The 20,357-nt window shown below is 36.0% G+C and overlaps 3 protein-coding genes across 3 annotated transcripts in view; 1 reads left to right on the top strand and 2 right to left on the bottom strand.

Annotated features, from left to right (window-relative positions):
- Nucleotides 1-20,357, bottom strand: part of LOC128557661 (uncharacterized) — a 72,254-nt gene that overhangs the window by 18,343 nt on the left and 33,554 nt on the right. The gene's annotated exons all lie outside the window — the stretch shown is intronic.
- LOC128557665 (E3 ubiquitin-protein ligase DCST1-like) lies at nucleotides 7,187-10,459 on the top strand. Its single transcript, XM_053545557.1, has 3 exons — nucleotides 7,187-7,294; nucleotides 7,737-7,922; nucleotides 10,321-10,459. Exons 1-3 carry the CDS (start codon nucleotides 7,217-7,219, stop codon nucleotides 10,411-10,413), a joined length of 357 nt encoding a protein of 118 aa, XP_053401532.1. The 5' UTR covers nucleotides 7,187-7,216; the 3' UTR covers nucleotides 10,414-10,459.
- LOC123549236 (uncharacterized) lies at nucleotides 10,486-20,261 on the bottom strand. The gene is made up of 6 exons (XM_053545548.1): nucleotides 20,191-20,261; nucleotides 16,346-16,742; nucleotides 15,751-16,068; nucleotides 14,038-14,155; nucleotides 12,782-13,185; nucleotides 10,486-11,594 (listed from the first exon to the last, which is right to left on the bottom strand). Exons 2-6 carry the CDS (start codon nucleotides 16,724-16,726, stop codon nucleotides 11,352-11,354), a joined length of 1,464 nt encoding a protein of 487 aa, XP_053401523.1. The 5' UTR covers nucleotides 16,727-16,742; nucleotides 20,191-20,261; the 3' UTR covers nucleotides 10,486-11,351.

Below are 20,357 nucleotides of genomic sequence, written 5' to 3'. Positions count from 1 at the left end.
TAGGTGTATCGAATTGATGCGCCCGCAACTAGCCAGATTGAAACGAGTAAAAATCAGACAAAAACTGGTTACACAATCGAGTCCGCATATTATTCTCCTATTTCTTATAGCTATCTTCACGAACCTATACTATGCAAGAGAATTAAAACGGCACTGAATTTATTCTCGGGAAAGATATCTATAATAGCTGAGCTTTAATAATCTGACTTGATTCGATTATGTCAGCGATGCGGAAGCCATTTTGTTTTAATCAAAATTCATATCAGGATATGGAATATATTCTGTCTGAACATGGCGTCTTTTGACCAATAGGAATACAAGAAACTTGTAGACGGCGAGATAACATTAAATACACTGTATCTTTAGATATCACAAAGACATTTAATTATATATAATGAATTGTGGATATCACAAAGAGAATTAAGCTTATCACAAAAGAATTTAGGATAATACAAAATAGTAAATAAATAGTAAATCTACAACACATTGTCGCAACATCTGTAAGGGAATAACAAGAATCATAACTCTGTCTTGCATATTGCCTAACGTCTGACACTTACTAGATCTGCCTTAGTACATCGAGATAAAGTCCATATCCCGGACGAGCCCCCAATTTCTGTTACGTCTGAGGGTAACAATTGCTTGTTACAGTAAGTAAAAGTAACAGAAAAACAAACCAGCAACTATTTAACAATAACAATTGGAAGTGGCATTCTTTATAAATATAACATGACCATAATTAATGATCGCTTCAAAAATGACATTGGCCAAATACTTCGTTCGTTGATCTGCGAATTGTATACATGTACGCCATTCGTACTGATAAATACCGATATTATAAAATCGTGCGTGCACTAAAGGGAACCCCAGAAGCGATAGCATTGTCTTGGGACTTACTAAAATGGCCGTGAGAATTATATAAAGTGACCATCTGCACGTGTCTATGTCAAGCTCGTCCTTCTCCATGCCGAAATAGTTTTTTTCGTGTAAAAGTTGAACAAGAACAGAAAACGTTTTAAAATGTTTTAAAATATTGAAGTGTATGCTTTTAAAGGAGTTCATCACAATATTTTGTGCGCAGCTCAATCGCGCAGCAAGCAATAACCACTGTAAAGTTCAGGATTCGCCGCCGAAAGTGCGTAATTGTCGGATATGCAGAGCACTCGCGCAAAAATATCGTATGTACTGACAATATGGGTCGTGCATCCATATTTTACCTTTAAAAGTGATGGTTTTTATTGGAGGAGTAGTCGTAGGAAGTGCTCGAATCGAATACATTGTGGACAGCCAATTTGAAAGTAAACTGTTTCCTCCAGTAGATGATGCCGCCGACTGCAAGTCAAATAAAATTCCAGAAAATTTTACGTAGATCTATCTCCTTCAAGTTCAAATGGGATTTCCTAAAAATGTTGTTATACTTTTTGTGCCCCATCACGCATTTCACGTAGTAAGACCAGAGTTATGGCCCTTGACAGTCAAATTGTACATAAAGAGCCTAAACATTTGTGTCGCATGTACCTCAAAAGTATATGCGCCAAGAGTCATGAAACCACACAAGAATTAAATTCAGCATGGAAGTTGTGCACCAGTGCTTTTATTTGAGGTTTCACTCAGTAAAAACAGATTTATTTCCCTTGACGTGGTCAAATATATACGTAAATGGCATGTGAAAGCTTGTGTAGCACGTATCTCAAAAAGTATTTGACCTAGAGGCATTCAACCTTAAAGGAGTATTATTCCGCATGCGAGTAAGAAAACTGGTTAAGAAACTGATAATAACATTGTGCAGTTTGTTTTGTAAGAAAAAAATGTTCATAATTCTTAGGTGGGTGGGGTAATGAAAAAATACTTTTGTGGGTGGAGTGAATATTTTTTAATTTTTCTTGAAAACAAGCACGGGTTGATATTATTTTTTTGGTTTATATTTTTTTGTCTTAGTTCTAGCTTACATAATATAAAATTTGGTAAAATTCTGTCCGCTAGATTTTTCATATCATTAAGAAATACTTCGTGTTTTTCTCAGTTTCAGATACTTTCGACATCTTTCAAGAGTAATTTTTCTCGGTTAATATATCTATATGTTGACATTTTATGCATAATTATAGTGGTTTCATTAATTGTAATGCATAAACAGTAACATCAAAGTGAAACTTTGAATGAATAGTTGTTTGCAGTAGTTTTATTATGACATGTATGTATTGTTTCTGCAGACAAAAATACCGATTTGGTGTTCTTAATAAACTTTAAATATTGAAAAAAGAAGCACGGGTACCTATCATTTTTATTTTTTATTTTAACTTGTCATACATCAATCTATAAATATGCAAAATTACAAAAAATTCTGTCCGCTAGAAATAATTGTGAAAAACATCTTTAAGTTGTAGAAGAAAAGAGCGTTCCCAAGAACCACTGTGTATGCAATATTTATGGTATTTACACACTACAAATCTTTAACTGTTCTTTACAACGCTCGTATTGCTTAAATAAATACCTTTCATAGGGAGGTCATTCAAGAAGTAAGAAAAGTAGAGTGATAGTTCTTGTACACTGCACTTCCTTTCAAAAACCTTAGTCATTGGAAAACTGTTTAGCAAAATCCATTCACAGAGTTTTACGAGTAAAATAAATGGAGATAATTCAAAACGCGAGCATGGTAAATGTATGGTTCCTTTATTGTACTTTCCTCTTCTATGTCCTCTCTAATATATGCACTTCCTTTACAAATCCCTAGCTACAACACTAATAAGAGTTGTTTCTCGGACAAGTAAATTCAGGGTCATAATTCAGAAAGTGAGCAAGATGTTATGGTTCTTGTACACTGTAATTTTCCTCCTTTTTTAGAGTTCAGCTCCGAACAAGAGTTTAATAGCTAAATTAAAGAAAGGGAGGTAATTCAAAAAGTAGGCCAGTTAGAATATATCTTTATTGTGCGGTGTACTTTCGCTCAATAGCATCCACCTATATATCAACACTTGAAGGTTTATATTTTGACAGTTATATTTAATAAAGGAAGAAAATTAAAAAGTGAGCAAAGCTTTTTAAAAAAATCGCTGTAATTGTTTTGGAGTTATGCTCTGGAAAAATGTTCTAGGAGTAAATAAAAAGTAAGATAATTAAAAACTTTAGCAAGGAAGAGTTATAATTCTTGTACAGTTCACTTTCTTACGATATCCTCTGTCAATGTGTGAAATTTCAACAATACCCCTTGAATGGTTTTTGAGTTATGCTCCGAACAAAAGTCTGATGAGCAGTTATTGAAAAAGGAGATAATTCAAAAGATAAATAAGATTTTTTTTTTATTTAACGTCGCACCGACACATGATAGGTCATATGGCGACTTTCCAGCTTTAATGGTGGAGGAGGACCCCAGGTGCCCCTCCGTGCATTATTTCATCACGAGCGGGCACCTGGGTAGAACCACCGACCTTCCGTAAGCCAGCTGAATGGCTTCCTCACATGAAGAATTCAACGCCCCGAGTGAGGCTCGAACCCACATCGATGAGGGGCAAGTGATTTGAAGTCAGTGACCTTAACCACTCGGCCACGGAGGCCCCCGGTAAATAAGATAGGGTTAAGGTTCTTGTACACTGCACTTCCTTTCAATGGCCTCTGTTAAAGTATGAAGGTTCAACAATATCCCTTCCAATGGAGTTATTCAGAAAAAATGTTGTGAGTAAAATCATAAAAGTAAAGTTATGGTGTTTGAATAAAGCACTTCGCTTAATGGCCTCTGTCCTTGTGTGCAGTTTTAACATTATCCCTTTAATAGGTTTGGAGATTTTTTCTAATGACAAAAGGTTAACAGTACCACCATAGAAAGCACGATACCTACATAAAAAAGTAAGTAGAGTTATGATTCTTTTGCATTGCACTTCCTCTCCTCTCAATGGCTTCTGTTATTGTATAACATTTTAGCATAATCCCTTCAATGGATCTGGAGTTATGCACCGGAAAAAAGGTTATAAGTACATCATAGAAAGCGACATACTTGAAAAAGTGAGCAAGGTAGAGTTATGGTCCGTGTACAGTGCACTTGATCTCTATCATGTGACGTTTTAGCAAAATCCCTTCAATAGTTTTGGAGTTATGCCCCGGTGTAAAATTGGGACTTATGCATATACGTACGTACGGACGGACGGACGGAATCCATTACCATATACCTTCACCTTCCAGCGAGAGGATAATAAAGCGATCCAGAGCGTTCAAGACAGTATTTATCTGTAGATAGCCGACTAAGAGTCAGTGTTTCTTCCTAATATGTGAAAAAGAAGTTGCTACTTTCATGAATACATATATCGACTTAATAACATTTATTTGTGATTCTAAATACTCCGCAGATTTTTTTTAAAATGTTTTGAAGAGTATGATATGACTTTAATCAGGGTGTAAGCCCGACTCAAAATACGTGTACAACGCAACCATACTTCTGAAGTTTCAAAACTGAAAAGTACAAAAACACTTTGCTAAATTCTATCTATAATCATTTAAAGGTATAAGGCTTGTGTGCATTATCTTCTCAAATAATCTTAACTTTCGTACTTGCTTGATTTGACGGAATGGCAGGTGGCAATTTTCCCTTTAAAATGCCCCTAGTTTTGAAACAAATCCATTAAACCTGTTTTAATTTTTTTTTTCGGTTAACATTTTTATATGTGCAAAAGGTGAGATGTTGTGACGTCCGGCATGCGTCCGCATCCGTCTTCCGTGCACATATCCTTCGAGAGATATCTCCTTTTAACCCGTTTGATGGAAGCTAGGGAAATTTGGCACTGATGTATTTTGATTTGTTTCCTTCCAATGTGTTACAAATGGTTCCAATGGGCAGCAGATTGGGGTTTTCAGAGCTAAAAATAGAAACATCTTCAAAGGACATTTCTCCTTATATGCTTATTGAACTTCACGCTCTTTCTGTGCACGAATCATTGTATCATCATAAATGAACCATATGCAAGAGGTTCGAGTTCTGCTGGGGTCATGAACGTACCTTATCATAACACACCAGTAATAATGTTTCTAGAAGACAGAATCGTCGGTGTTAAACATAATACGCACACACAGCAGGGTTGATCACAGACAAACAGGTATACTTAGTTATTACTTACTTTATGTTGTTAGTTTATATTAAAAATAAGCTTAACTGTAATGAAAGCCTTCAGAATATTTAGATCGCCTCTGGAAAACCTGTACAGTGTAGTCGTGTCCAAAGACCCTAGCAGTGCACAAATCCACGACCTTCCGATTGAACAGCTGAAACTTCAACAACCAGGAAAAGTCTTTTACTTCATCTCCGCTACTTTTGGGAGATATAATAGAGTTATTATAACAGTAGCTCGATCAGGGATGCTGTATCGGGCTCGAGTGGATTTTGCTACGCGCAAGCGCCGAGTGTGATCCGGCCTTGCAAAATCCACGAGAGCCGAATACAAAATCCCAGATCTAGCTATACTGTTATAATGACCATTTTATTATATACCTCTACCTTTTTGTTTGTTGTTTTGTTATTGAACGAAATCTTCAATGTTTATCGATATTAAAATGGAACTAAGTGAAGTTTTCATGTGCTAACTGTGTCAGGTCATGCATATTTATGAAAGTAGTCCGGCAGCATACAATACGGTAAGGTACAACACGGAATTTAAAATGTACAATACGGATTTTTTTCTGCTTGTTCATATTTAATTGTGAAATACAAAACGATCTGTTTACAGATTTTATATAGGTGTATAATAAATTGTTTTACACAAAACTGTGCACCTGTCTGACTGTTTAACCGCCCGGTTTGTCTTCATGATCTCCTATGCTATAGTTTGAATTTGAAAGTACTTGAGCTGTTCATTCAATAACAAATGTTCATTATTATTATCTATCATACGGTATTACATGTACTTGGTATTTCATACAGTTTCATCTTGAATTTGAGAACCACTTGACCAAAAATGTTGAAGCTTCATAGGATGATTGGACATGCAGAGTAGATGACCCCTATTGATTTTGGGATCACTCTATTAAAGGTCAAGGTCACAGGGGCCTGAATATGGAAAACAATTTCCGGTCAGTAACTTGAGAACCACTTGACTCAGAATGTTGAAACTTCATAGGATGATTGGACATGCAGATAAGATGACCCCTGTTGATTTTGGGTTACTCTATTTAAGGTCAAGGTCGCAGCGGACAGAACATGGAAATCCAATTTCGGTCAATAACTCGAGAATCATTTGACCTAGAACCTTCAAACTTCATAGGGTGATAGAACTTACAAAGTAGATGACACTATTGTTTATGGGGTCACTCCATCAAAGGTCAAGGTCACAGGCGGCTGAACGTAGAAAATTCATTCCAGTCAATAACTTGAGAACCACTTGACCCAGAATGTTGAAACTTAATAATTGGACGTGCAGAGTAGATGACCCCTACTGATTTTGGGGTCACTCGATCAAAGGTCAAGGTCACAGGGGCTTGAACATGGAAAACCGTTTCCAATTCATAACTTGAGAACCCATAGGCCCAGAATGTTTAAACTTAGTGGGATGATTGGACATGCCAAGTACATGATCCCTATTGCAGCCAACCATCAGTGTCTTTGACTTTTGCTCCTGTCTCCTATTGACTTCTTGCCTATATGACTATGCATTGGGGGAGACATGCGCTTTTCTACAAAAGCATCTTCTAGTTCTTATTATAATCTAGAAGCACTATAATTTTAAGATAATAAAGGTTGTGGTTTCAAAATTGTATACCTCGCACCAACGGGTACGATTTGGATATTCCTTTTTTATTCCAACGACTGCAAGTTATTAAAGTAATATAGCTTTTATATAGTTACAGAACGCCAATAAAGTGTAACTTTCCCTTATCGATTGCAGTAGTATAATTCTGTGACAATTTTCCTATGCAGAAGTGGACAGTTACTTTAAATTTATTGGACAATTTGAAATGTTCAGTAGCTTATCATGTATAGGGATTTACAAATATTAACAATTCAAGTGTATGGAACATAACCGTGAGACAATTAATATGTGTACAATGCAACTATCACATCAGCATTCTACTCGAAAAGTATTGCAATATACCAATTTATGCTTTGAAAAGAAGAAACTGCATGCAACCACATTCCTAGCAAGTCATCACATGAGTCAATAACAGTTTCGATATTAAAAGTTTCATATTAAAACATTTCCAGAGAGAGAAACAACGAATTCTTTACTTGTACAACACTATGCTGAAAAAGAGAAAATGTTTCCTTCAAGACATGAGGCGTAATGTCAAGAGAAAAGCGAAAAAGATGGAACTATCTGTAAGTATATTTATACAGAAAAAAATTAAACAGTCAGAACTATAATCTAAAATAGTTAAGCAAAGGCTACAAAATATAAAGCTATAGACGATAGTCCTGGACAGCGTGTATTTTGTTGCAACATGAAAACGATTGATATTCCAACAACCACTGTTGGTTGATGATCTTGACATTCCAGAAATATATTACTTGAAAGAATTGCAAAATTTAAAAACTGTACATATAAAACATAAATTGCAGTTGGGTTATTGTCATTTTGCATATTAAATACGTGACCGTGTATGAAGTACGCAAAAGTGATTACGGGCTTCCATACATATTAAAATGCACATTAGCATTTCATACCCAAACTGGAACTGCATGTATTTATCCGCGATATTTTTGTTATAAAACTCAAGTTACCTACAACCTGACAGTAATAATTTGTCTGTATATGTTACAGGCGCGGAGCGGTTTAATGTATTCTCTAGGTCGCCAGTGTCCAGGTTTGTGTGGCTGTTTGACACGAACCAGCGCCGGCAGAGACAAGTGTTTAATATGTGAAGAGAAACTAAAGAAAGATTTCAAGAAGTGTGACAACGAAGACTGTAAATTTGTCTATTGCCGAGAATGCTGGCGTGATATCAAGGTAATGTGCTAAGGGAATTTGTTGTTGAGCGATTAAGCTTGTTGGATTAAAATCATTTTTGTTCACCAAAGTAGGATCTAGCCTTGCAACGGCTAAATGTTATTAAAGTGAGAAAGTCAATCAACAGCAATGTGGAGTGATTGATGGTCAGTCGTACTAAAATAATATCTAGAGAGGTACACAGTTCCTCTGTGACATTGACCTTTGACCTACCTAACTTTCATGACCCCAGGCTCAAGCGTTCTCCACTTATCATCCGAAACGGTTTAACTGTTCAGGGTCACTGTGACCTTGACCTTTGACCTACTGATCTCAAAATCAATAGGGGTCATCTGCTAGTCATGACCAACCTTCCTATCAACTTTCATGATCCTAAGCCCAAGCATTCTTGAGTTATCATCCGGAAACGGATTGGTTTAAATACCGACCAACAGACCGATATCTGCAAAACAATATACCCCATCTTCTTCTAAGAGGGGTACAAGTCAAATGGTTTATCGCGGCCAGAAATTTGTACAAACCGGACAGAAGTTGCGAAATTGTCATTTGTGCAGGAAAGAAGCGTTTACCGTAATGTCCAGTACTGGACAGGTATAGTGACCATGCACGGACACAGCCAATTTTCTCAGAGGGGGGCCGATCCCCTTGCCCCCCCCCCCCCCGCCCCTGGACATTTTGAAATTTAGCTGTTCATTTTTTGCATTCTGGGACAGTTTTATGGACTAACCTGTATTTACATGCAGTCCTAATGTTGCCTTTTTCGAAAAACTTTCTTTCCTTCTTGTCTTCTTTCCTTTTTTAAAGATTTTCCAGAGGGTGTCCGGACCCCCGGTACCCCCACTCTGGATCCGCGCATGGTGACATATCATGCTTTCTGTTTATGCAGGTAAACTTGTGTTTGGTTAAATTTCAACAGAGCACAATTGTCTGAACAGTGTACAAACTCATTACTGTTTTTTCGGGCAAGGGTGGAAAAAAAAGTGGTAAACAATGAAAGCAGTAACAGTTTTATTAAAAAAAATAAACAATGAGACAAACATTTCCAACATCTTGGACGGTTCAAAAATCCCATGTTAAACATACGATAAAGCCCGAAACGCGTGAAAATGTTCCGAATGTAAATCGGGTGAAATAGACGCTCGTATAGTTAGAGTATGCGTCTAGATTGATTAAACTGGGCGAGTCTACTTACTTATTACTTGAGGATGAAAAAAACGTGTTTTTTAAATGTTGCTCTTAAACAAGGGTGGCGGTTGAACTACTAAAAGTACAACAACAGTTAATTCACAACAAATCGTACGGTATGTTTTTATAATCAGTAGAAGCTAGTCGTATTTACGCTTATGAGACCTGTTTCACCCATAAAGTAAAGAATTGACAGGTCCATCATGAAATATTTTCCCCAGCGTACAAATACTTGACCTATTCAATATGATCGCCGGCCGCGATCAATAAATATTTACATTCACAATGTATTTTTATAGAAAAGAAAATAACGTTTATTTTCGCATATACATTTGTCCATTAATATCAAGAGTGGTCCTTTCCGCGAGATTGTACGTGCGATCTGATGTCGTTAAAAAAACATATTTGAAAAATATCGAAAAAGATTATACAGTGATAATTAAAACTTTTTCTAAAGGTAATGATAAAACCAGAATTTACATGACTTAGGACTTTTTTCCATGGATTTAAGGGTATTTCAATCAAAATCAGGAACTGTATCTTTATCGGAAGGCGATCTAAAAATCAGCATTGATGGGTCATTTTGGCTGTTCTTTCTCTTGTAAATATCGATAGTCAAGATTTAGTGTATGACTTTCTTATATTTATGGAAAAGGACCTCATATTTTAGTAAACTACTGTAAAAGTGCAAATATAAAGAGTGAATTTATTTCTTGTGCGTACATACACACACCACATCGGTACATCTTGCAAATTAAACATCTTAGAGTCGGCAGTATGATTCATGGATTTGCCAGTTTATACTTGTGGAAACGCACAAAAAATAACATTAATACCTTAGATGATATCACGATATTCTGTTCAAATGAGTTAAGTAATCGGTATTGTGAGAATTTTATACACCAGGCACGTTAAAGAACCAGACTGTCTATTCGCAAAGAGCTAGGCTAAGTTAGCCGGACAAGTCTGTATCTAAAAAGGAATTCTCCCTATCTATTCTGGGGGCTTTATCTCACTCCGTCCCTCTGGTCAGATCACTCTGTGTCTGTACTATTAGAGGATGAATTTCGCGCTGTGTGTGGCTGCGTTTGCTATATGTAAAGTGCCTTTGAATGTGTTTATCATGAAAAGGGCGCTATATAAATCTGGTATAATAATAATAATAATAATAATTCAACGGAAGAAACCCCAGTAAAAAATAATCTATTTTCAGAAAACTTGCTACGCCTGCATGCCATTGGAAGACTTCAGTGCCACTGACAGTGACAGCATGACCGATGATGATAAAGATGATGATGAAATCTGATGATGAATATTTGCCAGATAGCAATGAAAGGGGTGATCTCTACATTAAAAGAAATGAAAACTTCAACAGATTTTTTTTTAATTTAATTTATTTACAAAATCTTTGGAATACTACATTTTTGACTATAGACAGAAGACTGAATATGTCATTATATTTGCCGCTGGAATATATTCGAATCCCGGATTCATTTTCGTTCCTAACAACTGATACATCATGTTAATAGACGGAAACTATTGTCTCAGGTCCTTGACATTCATCATATCATATACGATTTAATTAGTCTGATATTATATCAAAATACATTTCTTTACCAAATTATAGCCTAAATAGTTTCTATAAGAGTTATTTAATAGCCTTTGTTTCGTGATATTCATTTGCTTACACTGAAATGTAGCAATGAATTATATGCTTCAATGAGTGTATTTATGGCCTAATATCATCAACAATTAAATAAACCATTCGATGTACGTGTTGACTGAGTAGGTACACATTTGTGAAAACATTACATTTTGTATTCAGTCGATAAAATATGAGAAAATGTCATTTATATCAATTTAGGTGACAGATTAGTTTAATCTAAATGTTATTGGCAGGCATTGGATGGACATCGGACATTGGACAATTACAATAGCCGACCTTAAAGAAAATTAATAACAGCCATTAACTTGAACTAATAGTTGGACATTGTATACCTAAAGGGATGATCAGTTCATTGTGACTAAATCCAAATTGTCCGTAGGATTCGTATCTAGATATGTACACTGATAACAGTAAATGAGGTTTGCAAAAAGACAAAACATACAGTTACATTGTATGTAAAGAAGACCGATCATCTTGTCTAAATGAAAAATGAAAATCATTAAAATGTAAGGCAGTGAGTAACTATGTATCTAACTGTCCTTAAATCAATTGGTAATTTGTTGACAATTTTAAATATCTCAAATCATTTGTTTTATCTTCCTCATCTCATTGTTTAAATAGTCTGCAAGTTCATCAACTACAACAAGTTTCTTCCCGACCAGTACATTGAGAGAGTCGTTGAAATATTCAGGAATTTCCCTTCGTCTTAAAGAATTTTCCAGTTCCATCATTGTATTCAGAAGACATTCGTCTCTGTTGTTATAATTCCAGTAGTCAATATTGTCGTCTGCATGTATCTCACATGACCAAAGTATCTGTGTCTGTCAAATAATAAAATAATGTTTTTTACTGGGTTATATGGCAACACACGCTTTTTATTGTGGACGAAGACCACAGGTATTCCCAAGGGCATTTTTTTTCCGGTACGATACGGCACCTGTGTAGAGCCGCCGACTTTTATTTAGCCAGCTTGATGGCTTCCTCTCATGATAGAATTCTACATCCGAAACACGGTTCCGAGCCCACAGCGTGAAGGGAAGAAATAGTGAGCCGTGCCATGAGAAAACCAACATAGTGGCTTTGCGACCAGCATGGATCCAGACCAGCCTGCGCATCCGCGCAGTCTGGTCAGGATCCATGCTGTTCGCTTTCAAAGCCTATTGCTATTAGAGAAACTGTTAGCGAACAGTATGGATCCTGCTGGTCGCAAAGCCACTATGTTGGTTTTCCCATGGCACGGCTCTAGTATACATCTTATTACTGGAACACCATTCAATAAATGTATTATTACATGAATTCAGAAAGAAATTTCAAAATTGTGTTCTTCAGCAATTGACATAAGCCCATCTGACCTATGATGTTCTATCTATAGACTGTTCAGTAGCACAAACTATTGACAAGCAATTTATGTAAAGAGTCGCGTAGTAATATAAGAATGCAAATAATGTTAACTGGCTATCAACATATCCTCCGATTCCTTCGGGTATGCAAAATCAACAACAAAAATCAACTGATTTAAGTATAACCGTTGCTAAAAATATATTGTACAGTTAGTAAATTATCATTTCGGACAGTAAAGTCTGTAGAGCATGGTTTATTGCTAACTATGCTTCCAGACGACCAAAGTGTCACGGATCTCAAATCTCATTCTACTATATTTTTGCACATGTATATTTGTAGTCATTGGTGCATCAATGTGCTCTGTGCCATCTATTTTCATTTACACACCGCCAGTATTGAAAAGAAAACAGTACTTAATAGTAAACCACAGTTTTGAGAAGTTTAATAAAGATTTATTATTGATATTCAAAAGCTAACACAGAATAGGAATGGGAAGCAACCCTGTTAAGACAATCAAGTATTACTCTAAAAAGGGAAGTAACTTAGTTAAAATACAAAACTATACTGTCTTAGTAATAACTGTATGGCGCATAGGATCTTGATATACCAATGTGTCAAAGACGTTAGATCAGTTTGATACGTATTTATTTTTTTACATTAAATTTACCTTCAGAATGTGTGAACTAATTCCAGGCAGTTTGCTTGTTGAACCAGATTTGCATTTCTCAACATACTTCTTCAGTAACTTAAGCACACGCTTTCTACATCCAAACTCTCTGTCAATACTTGATAAGAGTGCCCTTTCAGCACGCGAGTATGATATAGACCAAAATAGATCCTTTTTGGGAACCAGATGAATTCCGGCTTCTATTGCAGCATCAATGACGTCCTGATCAAATGCTTTTCTCGTTTTTGCTCTTGGCCATCCAAAATGTTCAAAGTCAAGCTTGGCTGAACATTTCAAGGAAACTGTGACATCTACACTTATTTCGTGACTGATACCCAATTCTCTGTTTGGAGATATCGTAAGCGTTAACGCTGGACCTTGTGCCGTGTTTTTTATGCTGACATCTGAAAAAAGATAACTTGTGGTTGGCAACGTACTTCTTGATGAAAATCAAATATTTTATATAGTACATGTAATGTTATTAATACGATAAGCCAACATATATAGAATTTCCTGGATTTTTTGCATCTAATTTTCGCATTTGTCAGACTGACAGCGTTGTGATTGAGACTATCAATTTAATCATATATTATAACAGTAATTATCTGTAACAAACTGCGTATGTAATTCGCCCTGCAAAATACCGGCAGCTCACAGAGATCGAAGAGAGTCGAACCCGTTCTTGTTTTTCAGTAGTTTGAGAAAAATGTATCAACTGCAGAGTATTCTTCAGAATATGGATATCTGTTCTGCCATAAATAAGGTATCGTCAAAACAAAGAATACATTCAGAGTGAGATACTTATTAACAGAGGCAGATTAACTGGCAGTCTGCACACATGAGTACAGTCCTTTCCTTTATAGTACTCTAGCCCGAAAATTTTGTTTGTTTGTTTTGGGTTTAACGCCGTTGTTCAACAGTATTTCAGTTATGTAACGGCGGGCAGTTAACCTAACCAGTGTTCCTGGATCCTGTACCAGTACAAACCTGTTCTCTGCAAGTAACTGCCAACTTCCCCACATGAATCAGAAGTAGAGGACGAATGATTTCAGAAACAGTTTCTGAAATCATTCGTCCTCTACTTTCAAACAAAGTCTTTCATCAAATCGTCACGAAGAACATACGCCTCGCCCAGGGCTCGAACTCACGACCCCCGAGATCCGTAGATCTGCGTTCTCCCTATTGAGCTAAGCGAGCGGGCTAGGCCGGAAATGGTTCAACATATCTGTTTCGTATATGTTTCATATATCATTAACCTTTCAAATCCAATTCATTCCTGGCCTTCTTGATTTTTTGATGCAGGTCCTGTTTCACATCTCGTGGTATGATGTGAATGCATTCAGACTGTGGACCTTTGTTAATGACCACTGTATCCTGTAGAATAAAATTAATGAAATATCAAGAAACATCGCACCTTGCTTCAAAGTAACATCTCCAAACATGAACATAGCAATCAGTCATCATTATAAAAGTTCTATGTTTCTAACTTGATAATGGATTTTACTTTTATTCTTATGCATGTTGAAATAGCTATTAATATTGCAATCGCTTCCGGTTATTAATAAACATTCATCCATTTCTGGAGAGGATCGATCTCTAAGAGTTTCGGCCCAACCCATTTGCTATTACACTGTATCGTAAATGTTTCTGTATATACAATAAAATATGATAAAGATACTAAATATAGCCCGATTACGTTTCCCATATATTTTTACACTAGATGTGTGTCCATAGGAAACAGGTGCCTACGCTTCTTATCACCGTTCAGGGTTTCGTGAATCTAGGTAAACTAGTTTTTAAGATATATGCAGCACGTTTCCCATATATTTTTACACTAGATGTGTGTCCATAGGAAACAGGTGCCTACGCTTCTTATCACCGTTCAGGGTTTCGTGAATCTAGGTAAACTAGTTTTTAAGATATATGCAGCACGTTTCCCATATATTTTTACACTAGATGTGTGTCCATAGGAAACAGGTGCCTACACTTCTTATCACCGTTCAGGGTTTCGTGAATCTAGGTAAACTAGTTTTTATGATATATGCAGCACATTTTGAGTGAAATCCAAACCAAACAGAACACCAGGTGCACAACTTCATTTGCTATATAACAATCCTCTAATGTTTTATGACTAATTCAAAAACTTATTAAGCTGTGATACTGGCTTATATGCCCTTTATGGAAATTTCAAGGGCCATAATCTGATATCTGATCTACGACCGACAGAAATCCCAAACGAAATATCAGGTGCACATTTTCATGTTTCTTGACATTAGGTCAAATACGTTTTAAGATACATGTGACACTTAAATTTATGCCCTTTAACACGTTTTTTAAAAACTGAATCAATGACCATTACTCTGGTCCAGCTATGTGAAACCTAATACAAAACCCCAGGTGCACAACTTCGAATGCCGAATGACAATCCTGTAATGTTTCACAATGTTATATCAAATACTTTTTGAGATACATGCGATACAAACTTTTTGGCCCTTTTATGCAAATTTTAGACTAAGTCAAGGGCCATGACTCTGGTGTGAAATTCCAATTAAAAATTCAGATCAAATACAAAAAGATATGCAAAACAAAAATTCAGGCGGACGGACAAGGGCAACTCTACGTGCCCCTTTCCAGTCGGAAAGCATAAAAAAAGGCTTTTTAAATGTTTTTCTTGTTTATTCCGTCAGTGGTATACCATGTCCTATGATACTTGTTTTATCCAAAAATAAAATAACATAAATCAATTAATAAATGTATACATAAATTGCTAACAAGGATTAATCAAATTTAGATAAGTCTTCAAGACTGGAAATCCATGACTTATTAAACGAAATTCAATTAGTATGATACAGACATCAAAAAGGGGACAACACGACTCTTATTTTTTATAAAATAAGTATATATTACAGAGAGTGATCATAGTAGCTCACCTGAGCAATAGTGCTAAGCTGAGATTAAAATCGGCTTACTGTTAGTTGTCTAGGTAAGAGGTAAGACGGTTCCCCTGCAGCCAGGTAGGATGCCGATGACCATGGATAGAAATAGTTTGGCTGGCGGAGTGCGCCTCCAAATAGGAAGTTTGGGTGTGCTGTTGGGAAAGTTAGGAAGTTTGAACTTGTTGCTGATCCCGTTTGGAGAAATCTGGAGGATGTCTCTGCATAATGTACAAATTTTGACGGTATCTCACTCTTGTAAACTCCAACAACAGCGTATCCATCTGGTATACTTTCACCATCATCTGTCTTGACGAGCCTAAGGTCAGTGGACATGCTAGATGCATGTGCACCCTAAAATACATAGAAATCGATGCTGGTGTTATGAGGTCAAAGATATTCATGATACTTACGCTTGGTACTTTCGAAAAAAGTGGTCTGCATACCCGTATTAGAACATTCATATCATTCATATGCCGCTAGCTTCAGGTATAAGTTTATTTTCTCTTATTAACTGCAATGCATTTATAGACCTGTGGAATATAAAAAAACCAACATCTCATGTTTATATAATAGTCATTGTGAATACTAGTAATCTGATTTAGGCGAAAAACTAACTTCATACACTAACCTGATTACCGACTTCCATGAACATATACTTGACGTGTCCGCTTCGGTCAACACATTTTGGCTCTAGGTTAAGAAGTATATTGGTGTCAAATTCGTCAGCTTTGCCAATCTTTGCGTTAATAGGATAGCTTCCAGCTTTTACGATTTGGTGACCATATATTTTGCCATCTTCCTGCTTTCTGACATGGCTAATGATTTCTCCAAGTATTTTATCAACATAAGCCCTTGACCTCTTTTTATCTTCGGCATCAAGAGATAGTCTGTCATACATGTCGTCAATGAACCGCTTCCTTTTATCTCTCTCACTGCCAGTTTTTTGTCGTTTGGCCCCTGCTTGGTATACCATATCATCTGTAGGGCGTTTGTAACTTACGGGCCACATTGTTCAAGTATCCTCCCTGAAGGAAACAATTAGATGGTGACCAGCATTTCGTGTACGTTCAAACTCATCGGAGATATTAGTTCACATATTGTATAAACATTTGATTGTTATTACATGTTTTTTTTTTTTAATGAATTACTGAAATATTAAAATGAAACATAGCTGGTATTCACATAAGAAACTATAAAATGGGTAAATTTAGTCAAAACATGAAATAAAAGGAAATTTGTTTGTTTTATATGCAAGATCAAAATATTTTTCACTCACAAACACCACACATTTTCACCCGTGGGTATGCCACTAAGACTCGTGAATATATTGCATCTGGTGTTCACACGTGAAAGATGATTTCAGTCGTACACTGAAACAAACTCCTCTATACATTCATATACTCAAGAGTTTGATATAAGATTTCCTTACATTTGAAGACCCTTATCAGTCTATATAAGCTAGAACACTAATGGTGATTTTACCAGTTGGTAATCTTTTTTCCGGATGTATTTCAGTATATACTTGACACAATCGTTCGGCCTTTATAATGCAACTTAACTGAACCATTGTGTTACACATATTGTAAATAAAACTTGACTCTACTTTATAAATTTTATGGCATCCAGACTTTTAAATTAAGCGGCCCTAAGTTTAGTCACCGTTATCTGGCCTGTGATCATTAGCTTATTAGTTATATCTTTTCGCAGGATATTTGTCCTGGAAACTTGAAAACAGGAAAAAATATAACTCATATTATGTATAAGATTTTCGTATTTTTATCGCTGTTATAGCTGTTTTAAACCATCATGTGGTAAGCTTAGTGAATCTAGTATTTGCTAAAAAGTATTAATTTCAATAGAACTAGAAATGTGTTCATAGGACACAGATGCCCCCACTACATGACATTAAAATGGCAATTTTTTCCTAGGTCAGGGGTCATAACTCCTACAATACTGAATGAATCCGGACGCGAAACCCCAGGTGCACAACTGCACATGCTGACCAACATTCCTGTAAACTTTGGTGCCTCTAGGTCGAATACTTTTGGAGCTACACGTGACACAACATTAAAATAACCAATTTTTAACTAAGTCAGGGGCCATAACTCCTACAAGAGTGAATGAATCCGGACACGAAACCCCAGGTGCACAACTTCACATGCTGACCAACATTCCTGTAAACTCTGGTGACTCTACGTCAAATACTTTTGGAGCTAGGCGCGACACAACACTAAAATGACCAATTTTTACAAAGTCAGGGGCCATAACTCCTACATGACTGAATGAATCCGGACGCGAAACCCCAGGTGCACAACTTCACATGCTGACCAACATTCCTGTTAACTTTGGTGACTACGTCAAATACTTTTGGAGCTAGGCGCGACACAACACTAAAATGACCAATTTTTACAAAGTCAGGGACCATAACTCCTACATGACTGAATGAATCCGGACGCGAAACCCCAGGTGCACAACTACACATCTGACCAACATTCCTGTAAAGTTTTGTGACACTACGTCAAATACTTTTGGAGCTAGGCGCGACACAACATTCTCGGACGGACAAGGGCAAATCCATATGCACCCCCCCCCCCCCAAAGTGGGCATAATAAAATTAAGTCCTTCCTGTGACTAACGTATTTTTCTTATTTCTATATCTATGTTTTTAGTTTGGCATTTTAGTTTCCTGCTTCTAGTATTTAACATTTAAGTGCATCGTAATCTTCAACAGAAATAGCTATATTACAAAGTACATTAATTTAAGGTTAAAGCCTAACGTGTGACAGTGGGGAAATATCATGTTACAATAAGAAATATATAATTTTTGCTTTACATTGAAAAAAAGTTGAATAAACACCATGATCTCCGTTGTGCAGCAAATACATGTACGGTAAAGCCAATTCTCGCACGCCACATTATATGTTTCCCCAACAGCTTAAACTTGATCTTGAAAATTAACATCAATGCAAACCTTATTTCTGCAGTACAAAACTAAGACTATCATGATACATTATGTAAAATGTATTTTACGTTTCATGTAAAAGTGTGAATGTCACATGTGAGACATCGCAGTTATATTTCAAATGGAATATTATAGACATTCATGCATTAGCACCACATTCGTTCACTATTCAGAAACTTTACCCCATATATGTAAATAATGGATGATGAAAAATATCACTCAACTAATACATTTCATTTTTCTTGCTGATAAAGTACGAATAATCTTCAAAATAGAGTATTGTAATACAGTTTCATGGCATATGTATCAGCTTGAAGTGTAACTTCGTGGGCGGATCCAGAATTTTGGTGTTGGGGCAAAGTTCCTAGGGTTCCAGAGGCATGTTCCATTTCATAAAATATTTGTCAAAGGGTGTAATTTGACATAATATATAACTGACATGGTTCGAGTGTGAATATTTCACACAATGTCATCTATTAATTTTGTAAAAAAAATACATGCATCTTTGTAGTTGACTGTCTTTTGGTCTCACTAGTTCAGCAATATTTTTTATAACACTGATATATAATTTTTTGCGGGCGAAGCGGACTGAAAATGACTGATACCTCACATTTAGGCTATCAAAAATTGTATTTTAACTGGATTTTATTGACTGCGTTCTTCGGACCTGCCCTTGATGTAAAAAAAAATCTGGTGTCAAAATGGTTTGGTGTCTAATTTTGACATTAGGCCTAAAAAAATTCTTTGTTTCCGGTAACATGCTCAAAAAAATTAGGGTAGGTAGGTCGGAAAAAAAATTTGTTTTGGGGATTTTTTTTTTTATTAAGGGAGACTTTTCGGAAATTATTTTTGTGTCAAAAATGAATACAAATAAGGGGGTTATGCCTTTAGAGCATCAGTAAGTTGATTTCTAACATCACTGGCCATGTTTAAAGCATAAAAAGTGAAGTTTTGCAACTTTTTGTTAAAAAGATGAAGAAAAAAAATTCTCCAAGGCCATAAAAACATTTAGGGTCGGGCCAAAAATTTAGGGTAGGTCGGGATACCGGAAACAAACATTTTTTTTTACGCCCAATAAATTTCACATTCAAAAAATGGTGGAAATACATAATGAATGCCAGTTGCATGCGTCCACGCTTCAAGAAATGACCAAATTTGCTCATTTTTTTGCATGTTCAACTTCAAAAAATACCTTTTCAACAAAATACATTAGGCCTACTATGCACAGTAATGGTAACTTCAGCACCTTAACTTTTTTGTCGTACCATATATCTGATTTTAAGAAAATATGGTAATACAGGAAAACTGATTTACAAGTAAAACAAACGGCACTTTTCGTTTTTGGAAAATTACCATCATTATTCAAAATGACACATGTTAAAATTTTTTAAAACGTGGTGATTTTGATACTACCGATAGCAGACTTGCACATGCACACAAACTATGTTCCACGATAACTTAATCACTTTATTATTTTAAACTGATAAAACTTTTATCTCAGATATACATACTTTAAAGAATATAGCCAATTTCTGCGTCAGCAATTCTCCTGTTCAAACCGAAAGTGAAAATAGTATTTTCGTCTCAGTTGAACACAACGGATATAAACTACCGAACTCAACTGAAAAGAACAGGTAACAAAGGCGTATATCTAAAATAATAATTTTTCAGCAAATAA

This window comes from Mercenaria mercenaria, chromosome 6 (assembly GCF_021730395.1).
Source record: "Mercenaria mercenaria strain notata chromosome 6, MADL_Memer_1, whole genome shotgun sequence".
Lineage (NCBI taxonomy): Eukaryota > Metazoa > Mollusca > Bivalvia > Venerida > Veneridae > Mercenaria > Mercenaria mercenaria.
Note: the sequence above shows the minus strand (reverse complement) of the source record. Positions and strands in the feature narration are given on the sequence as shown.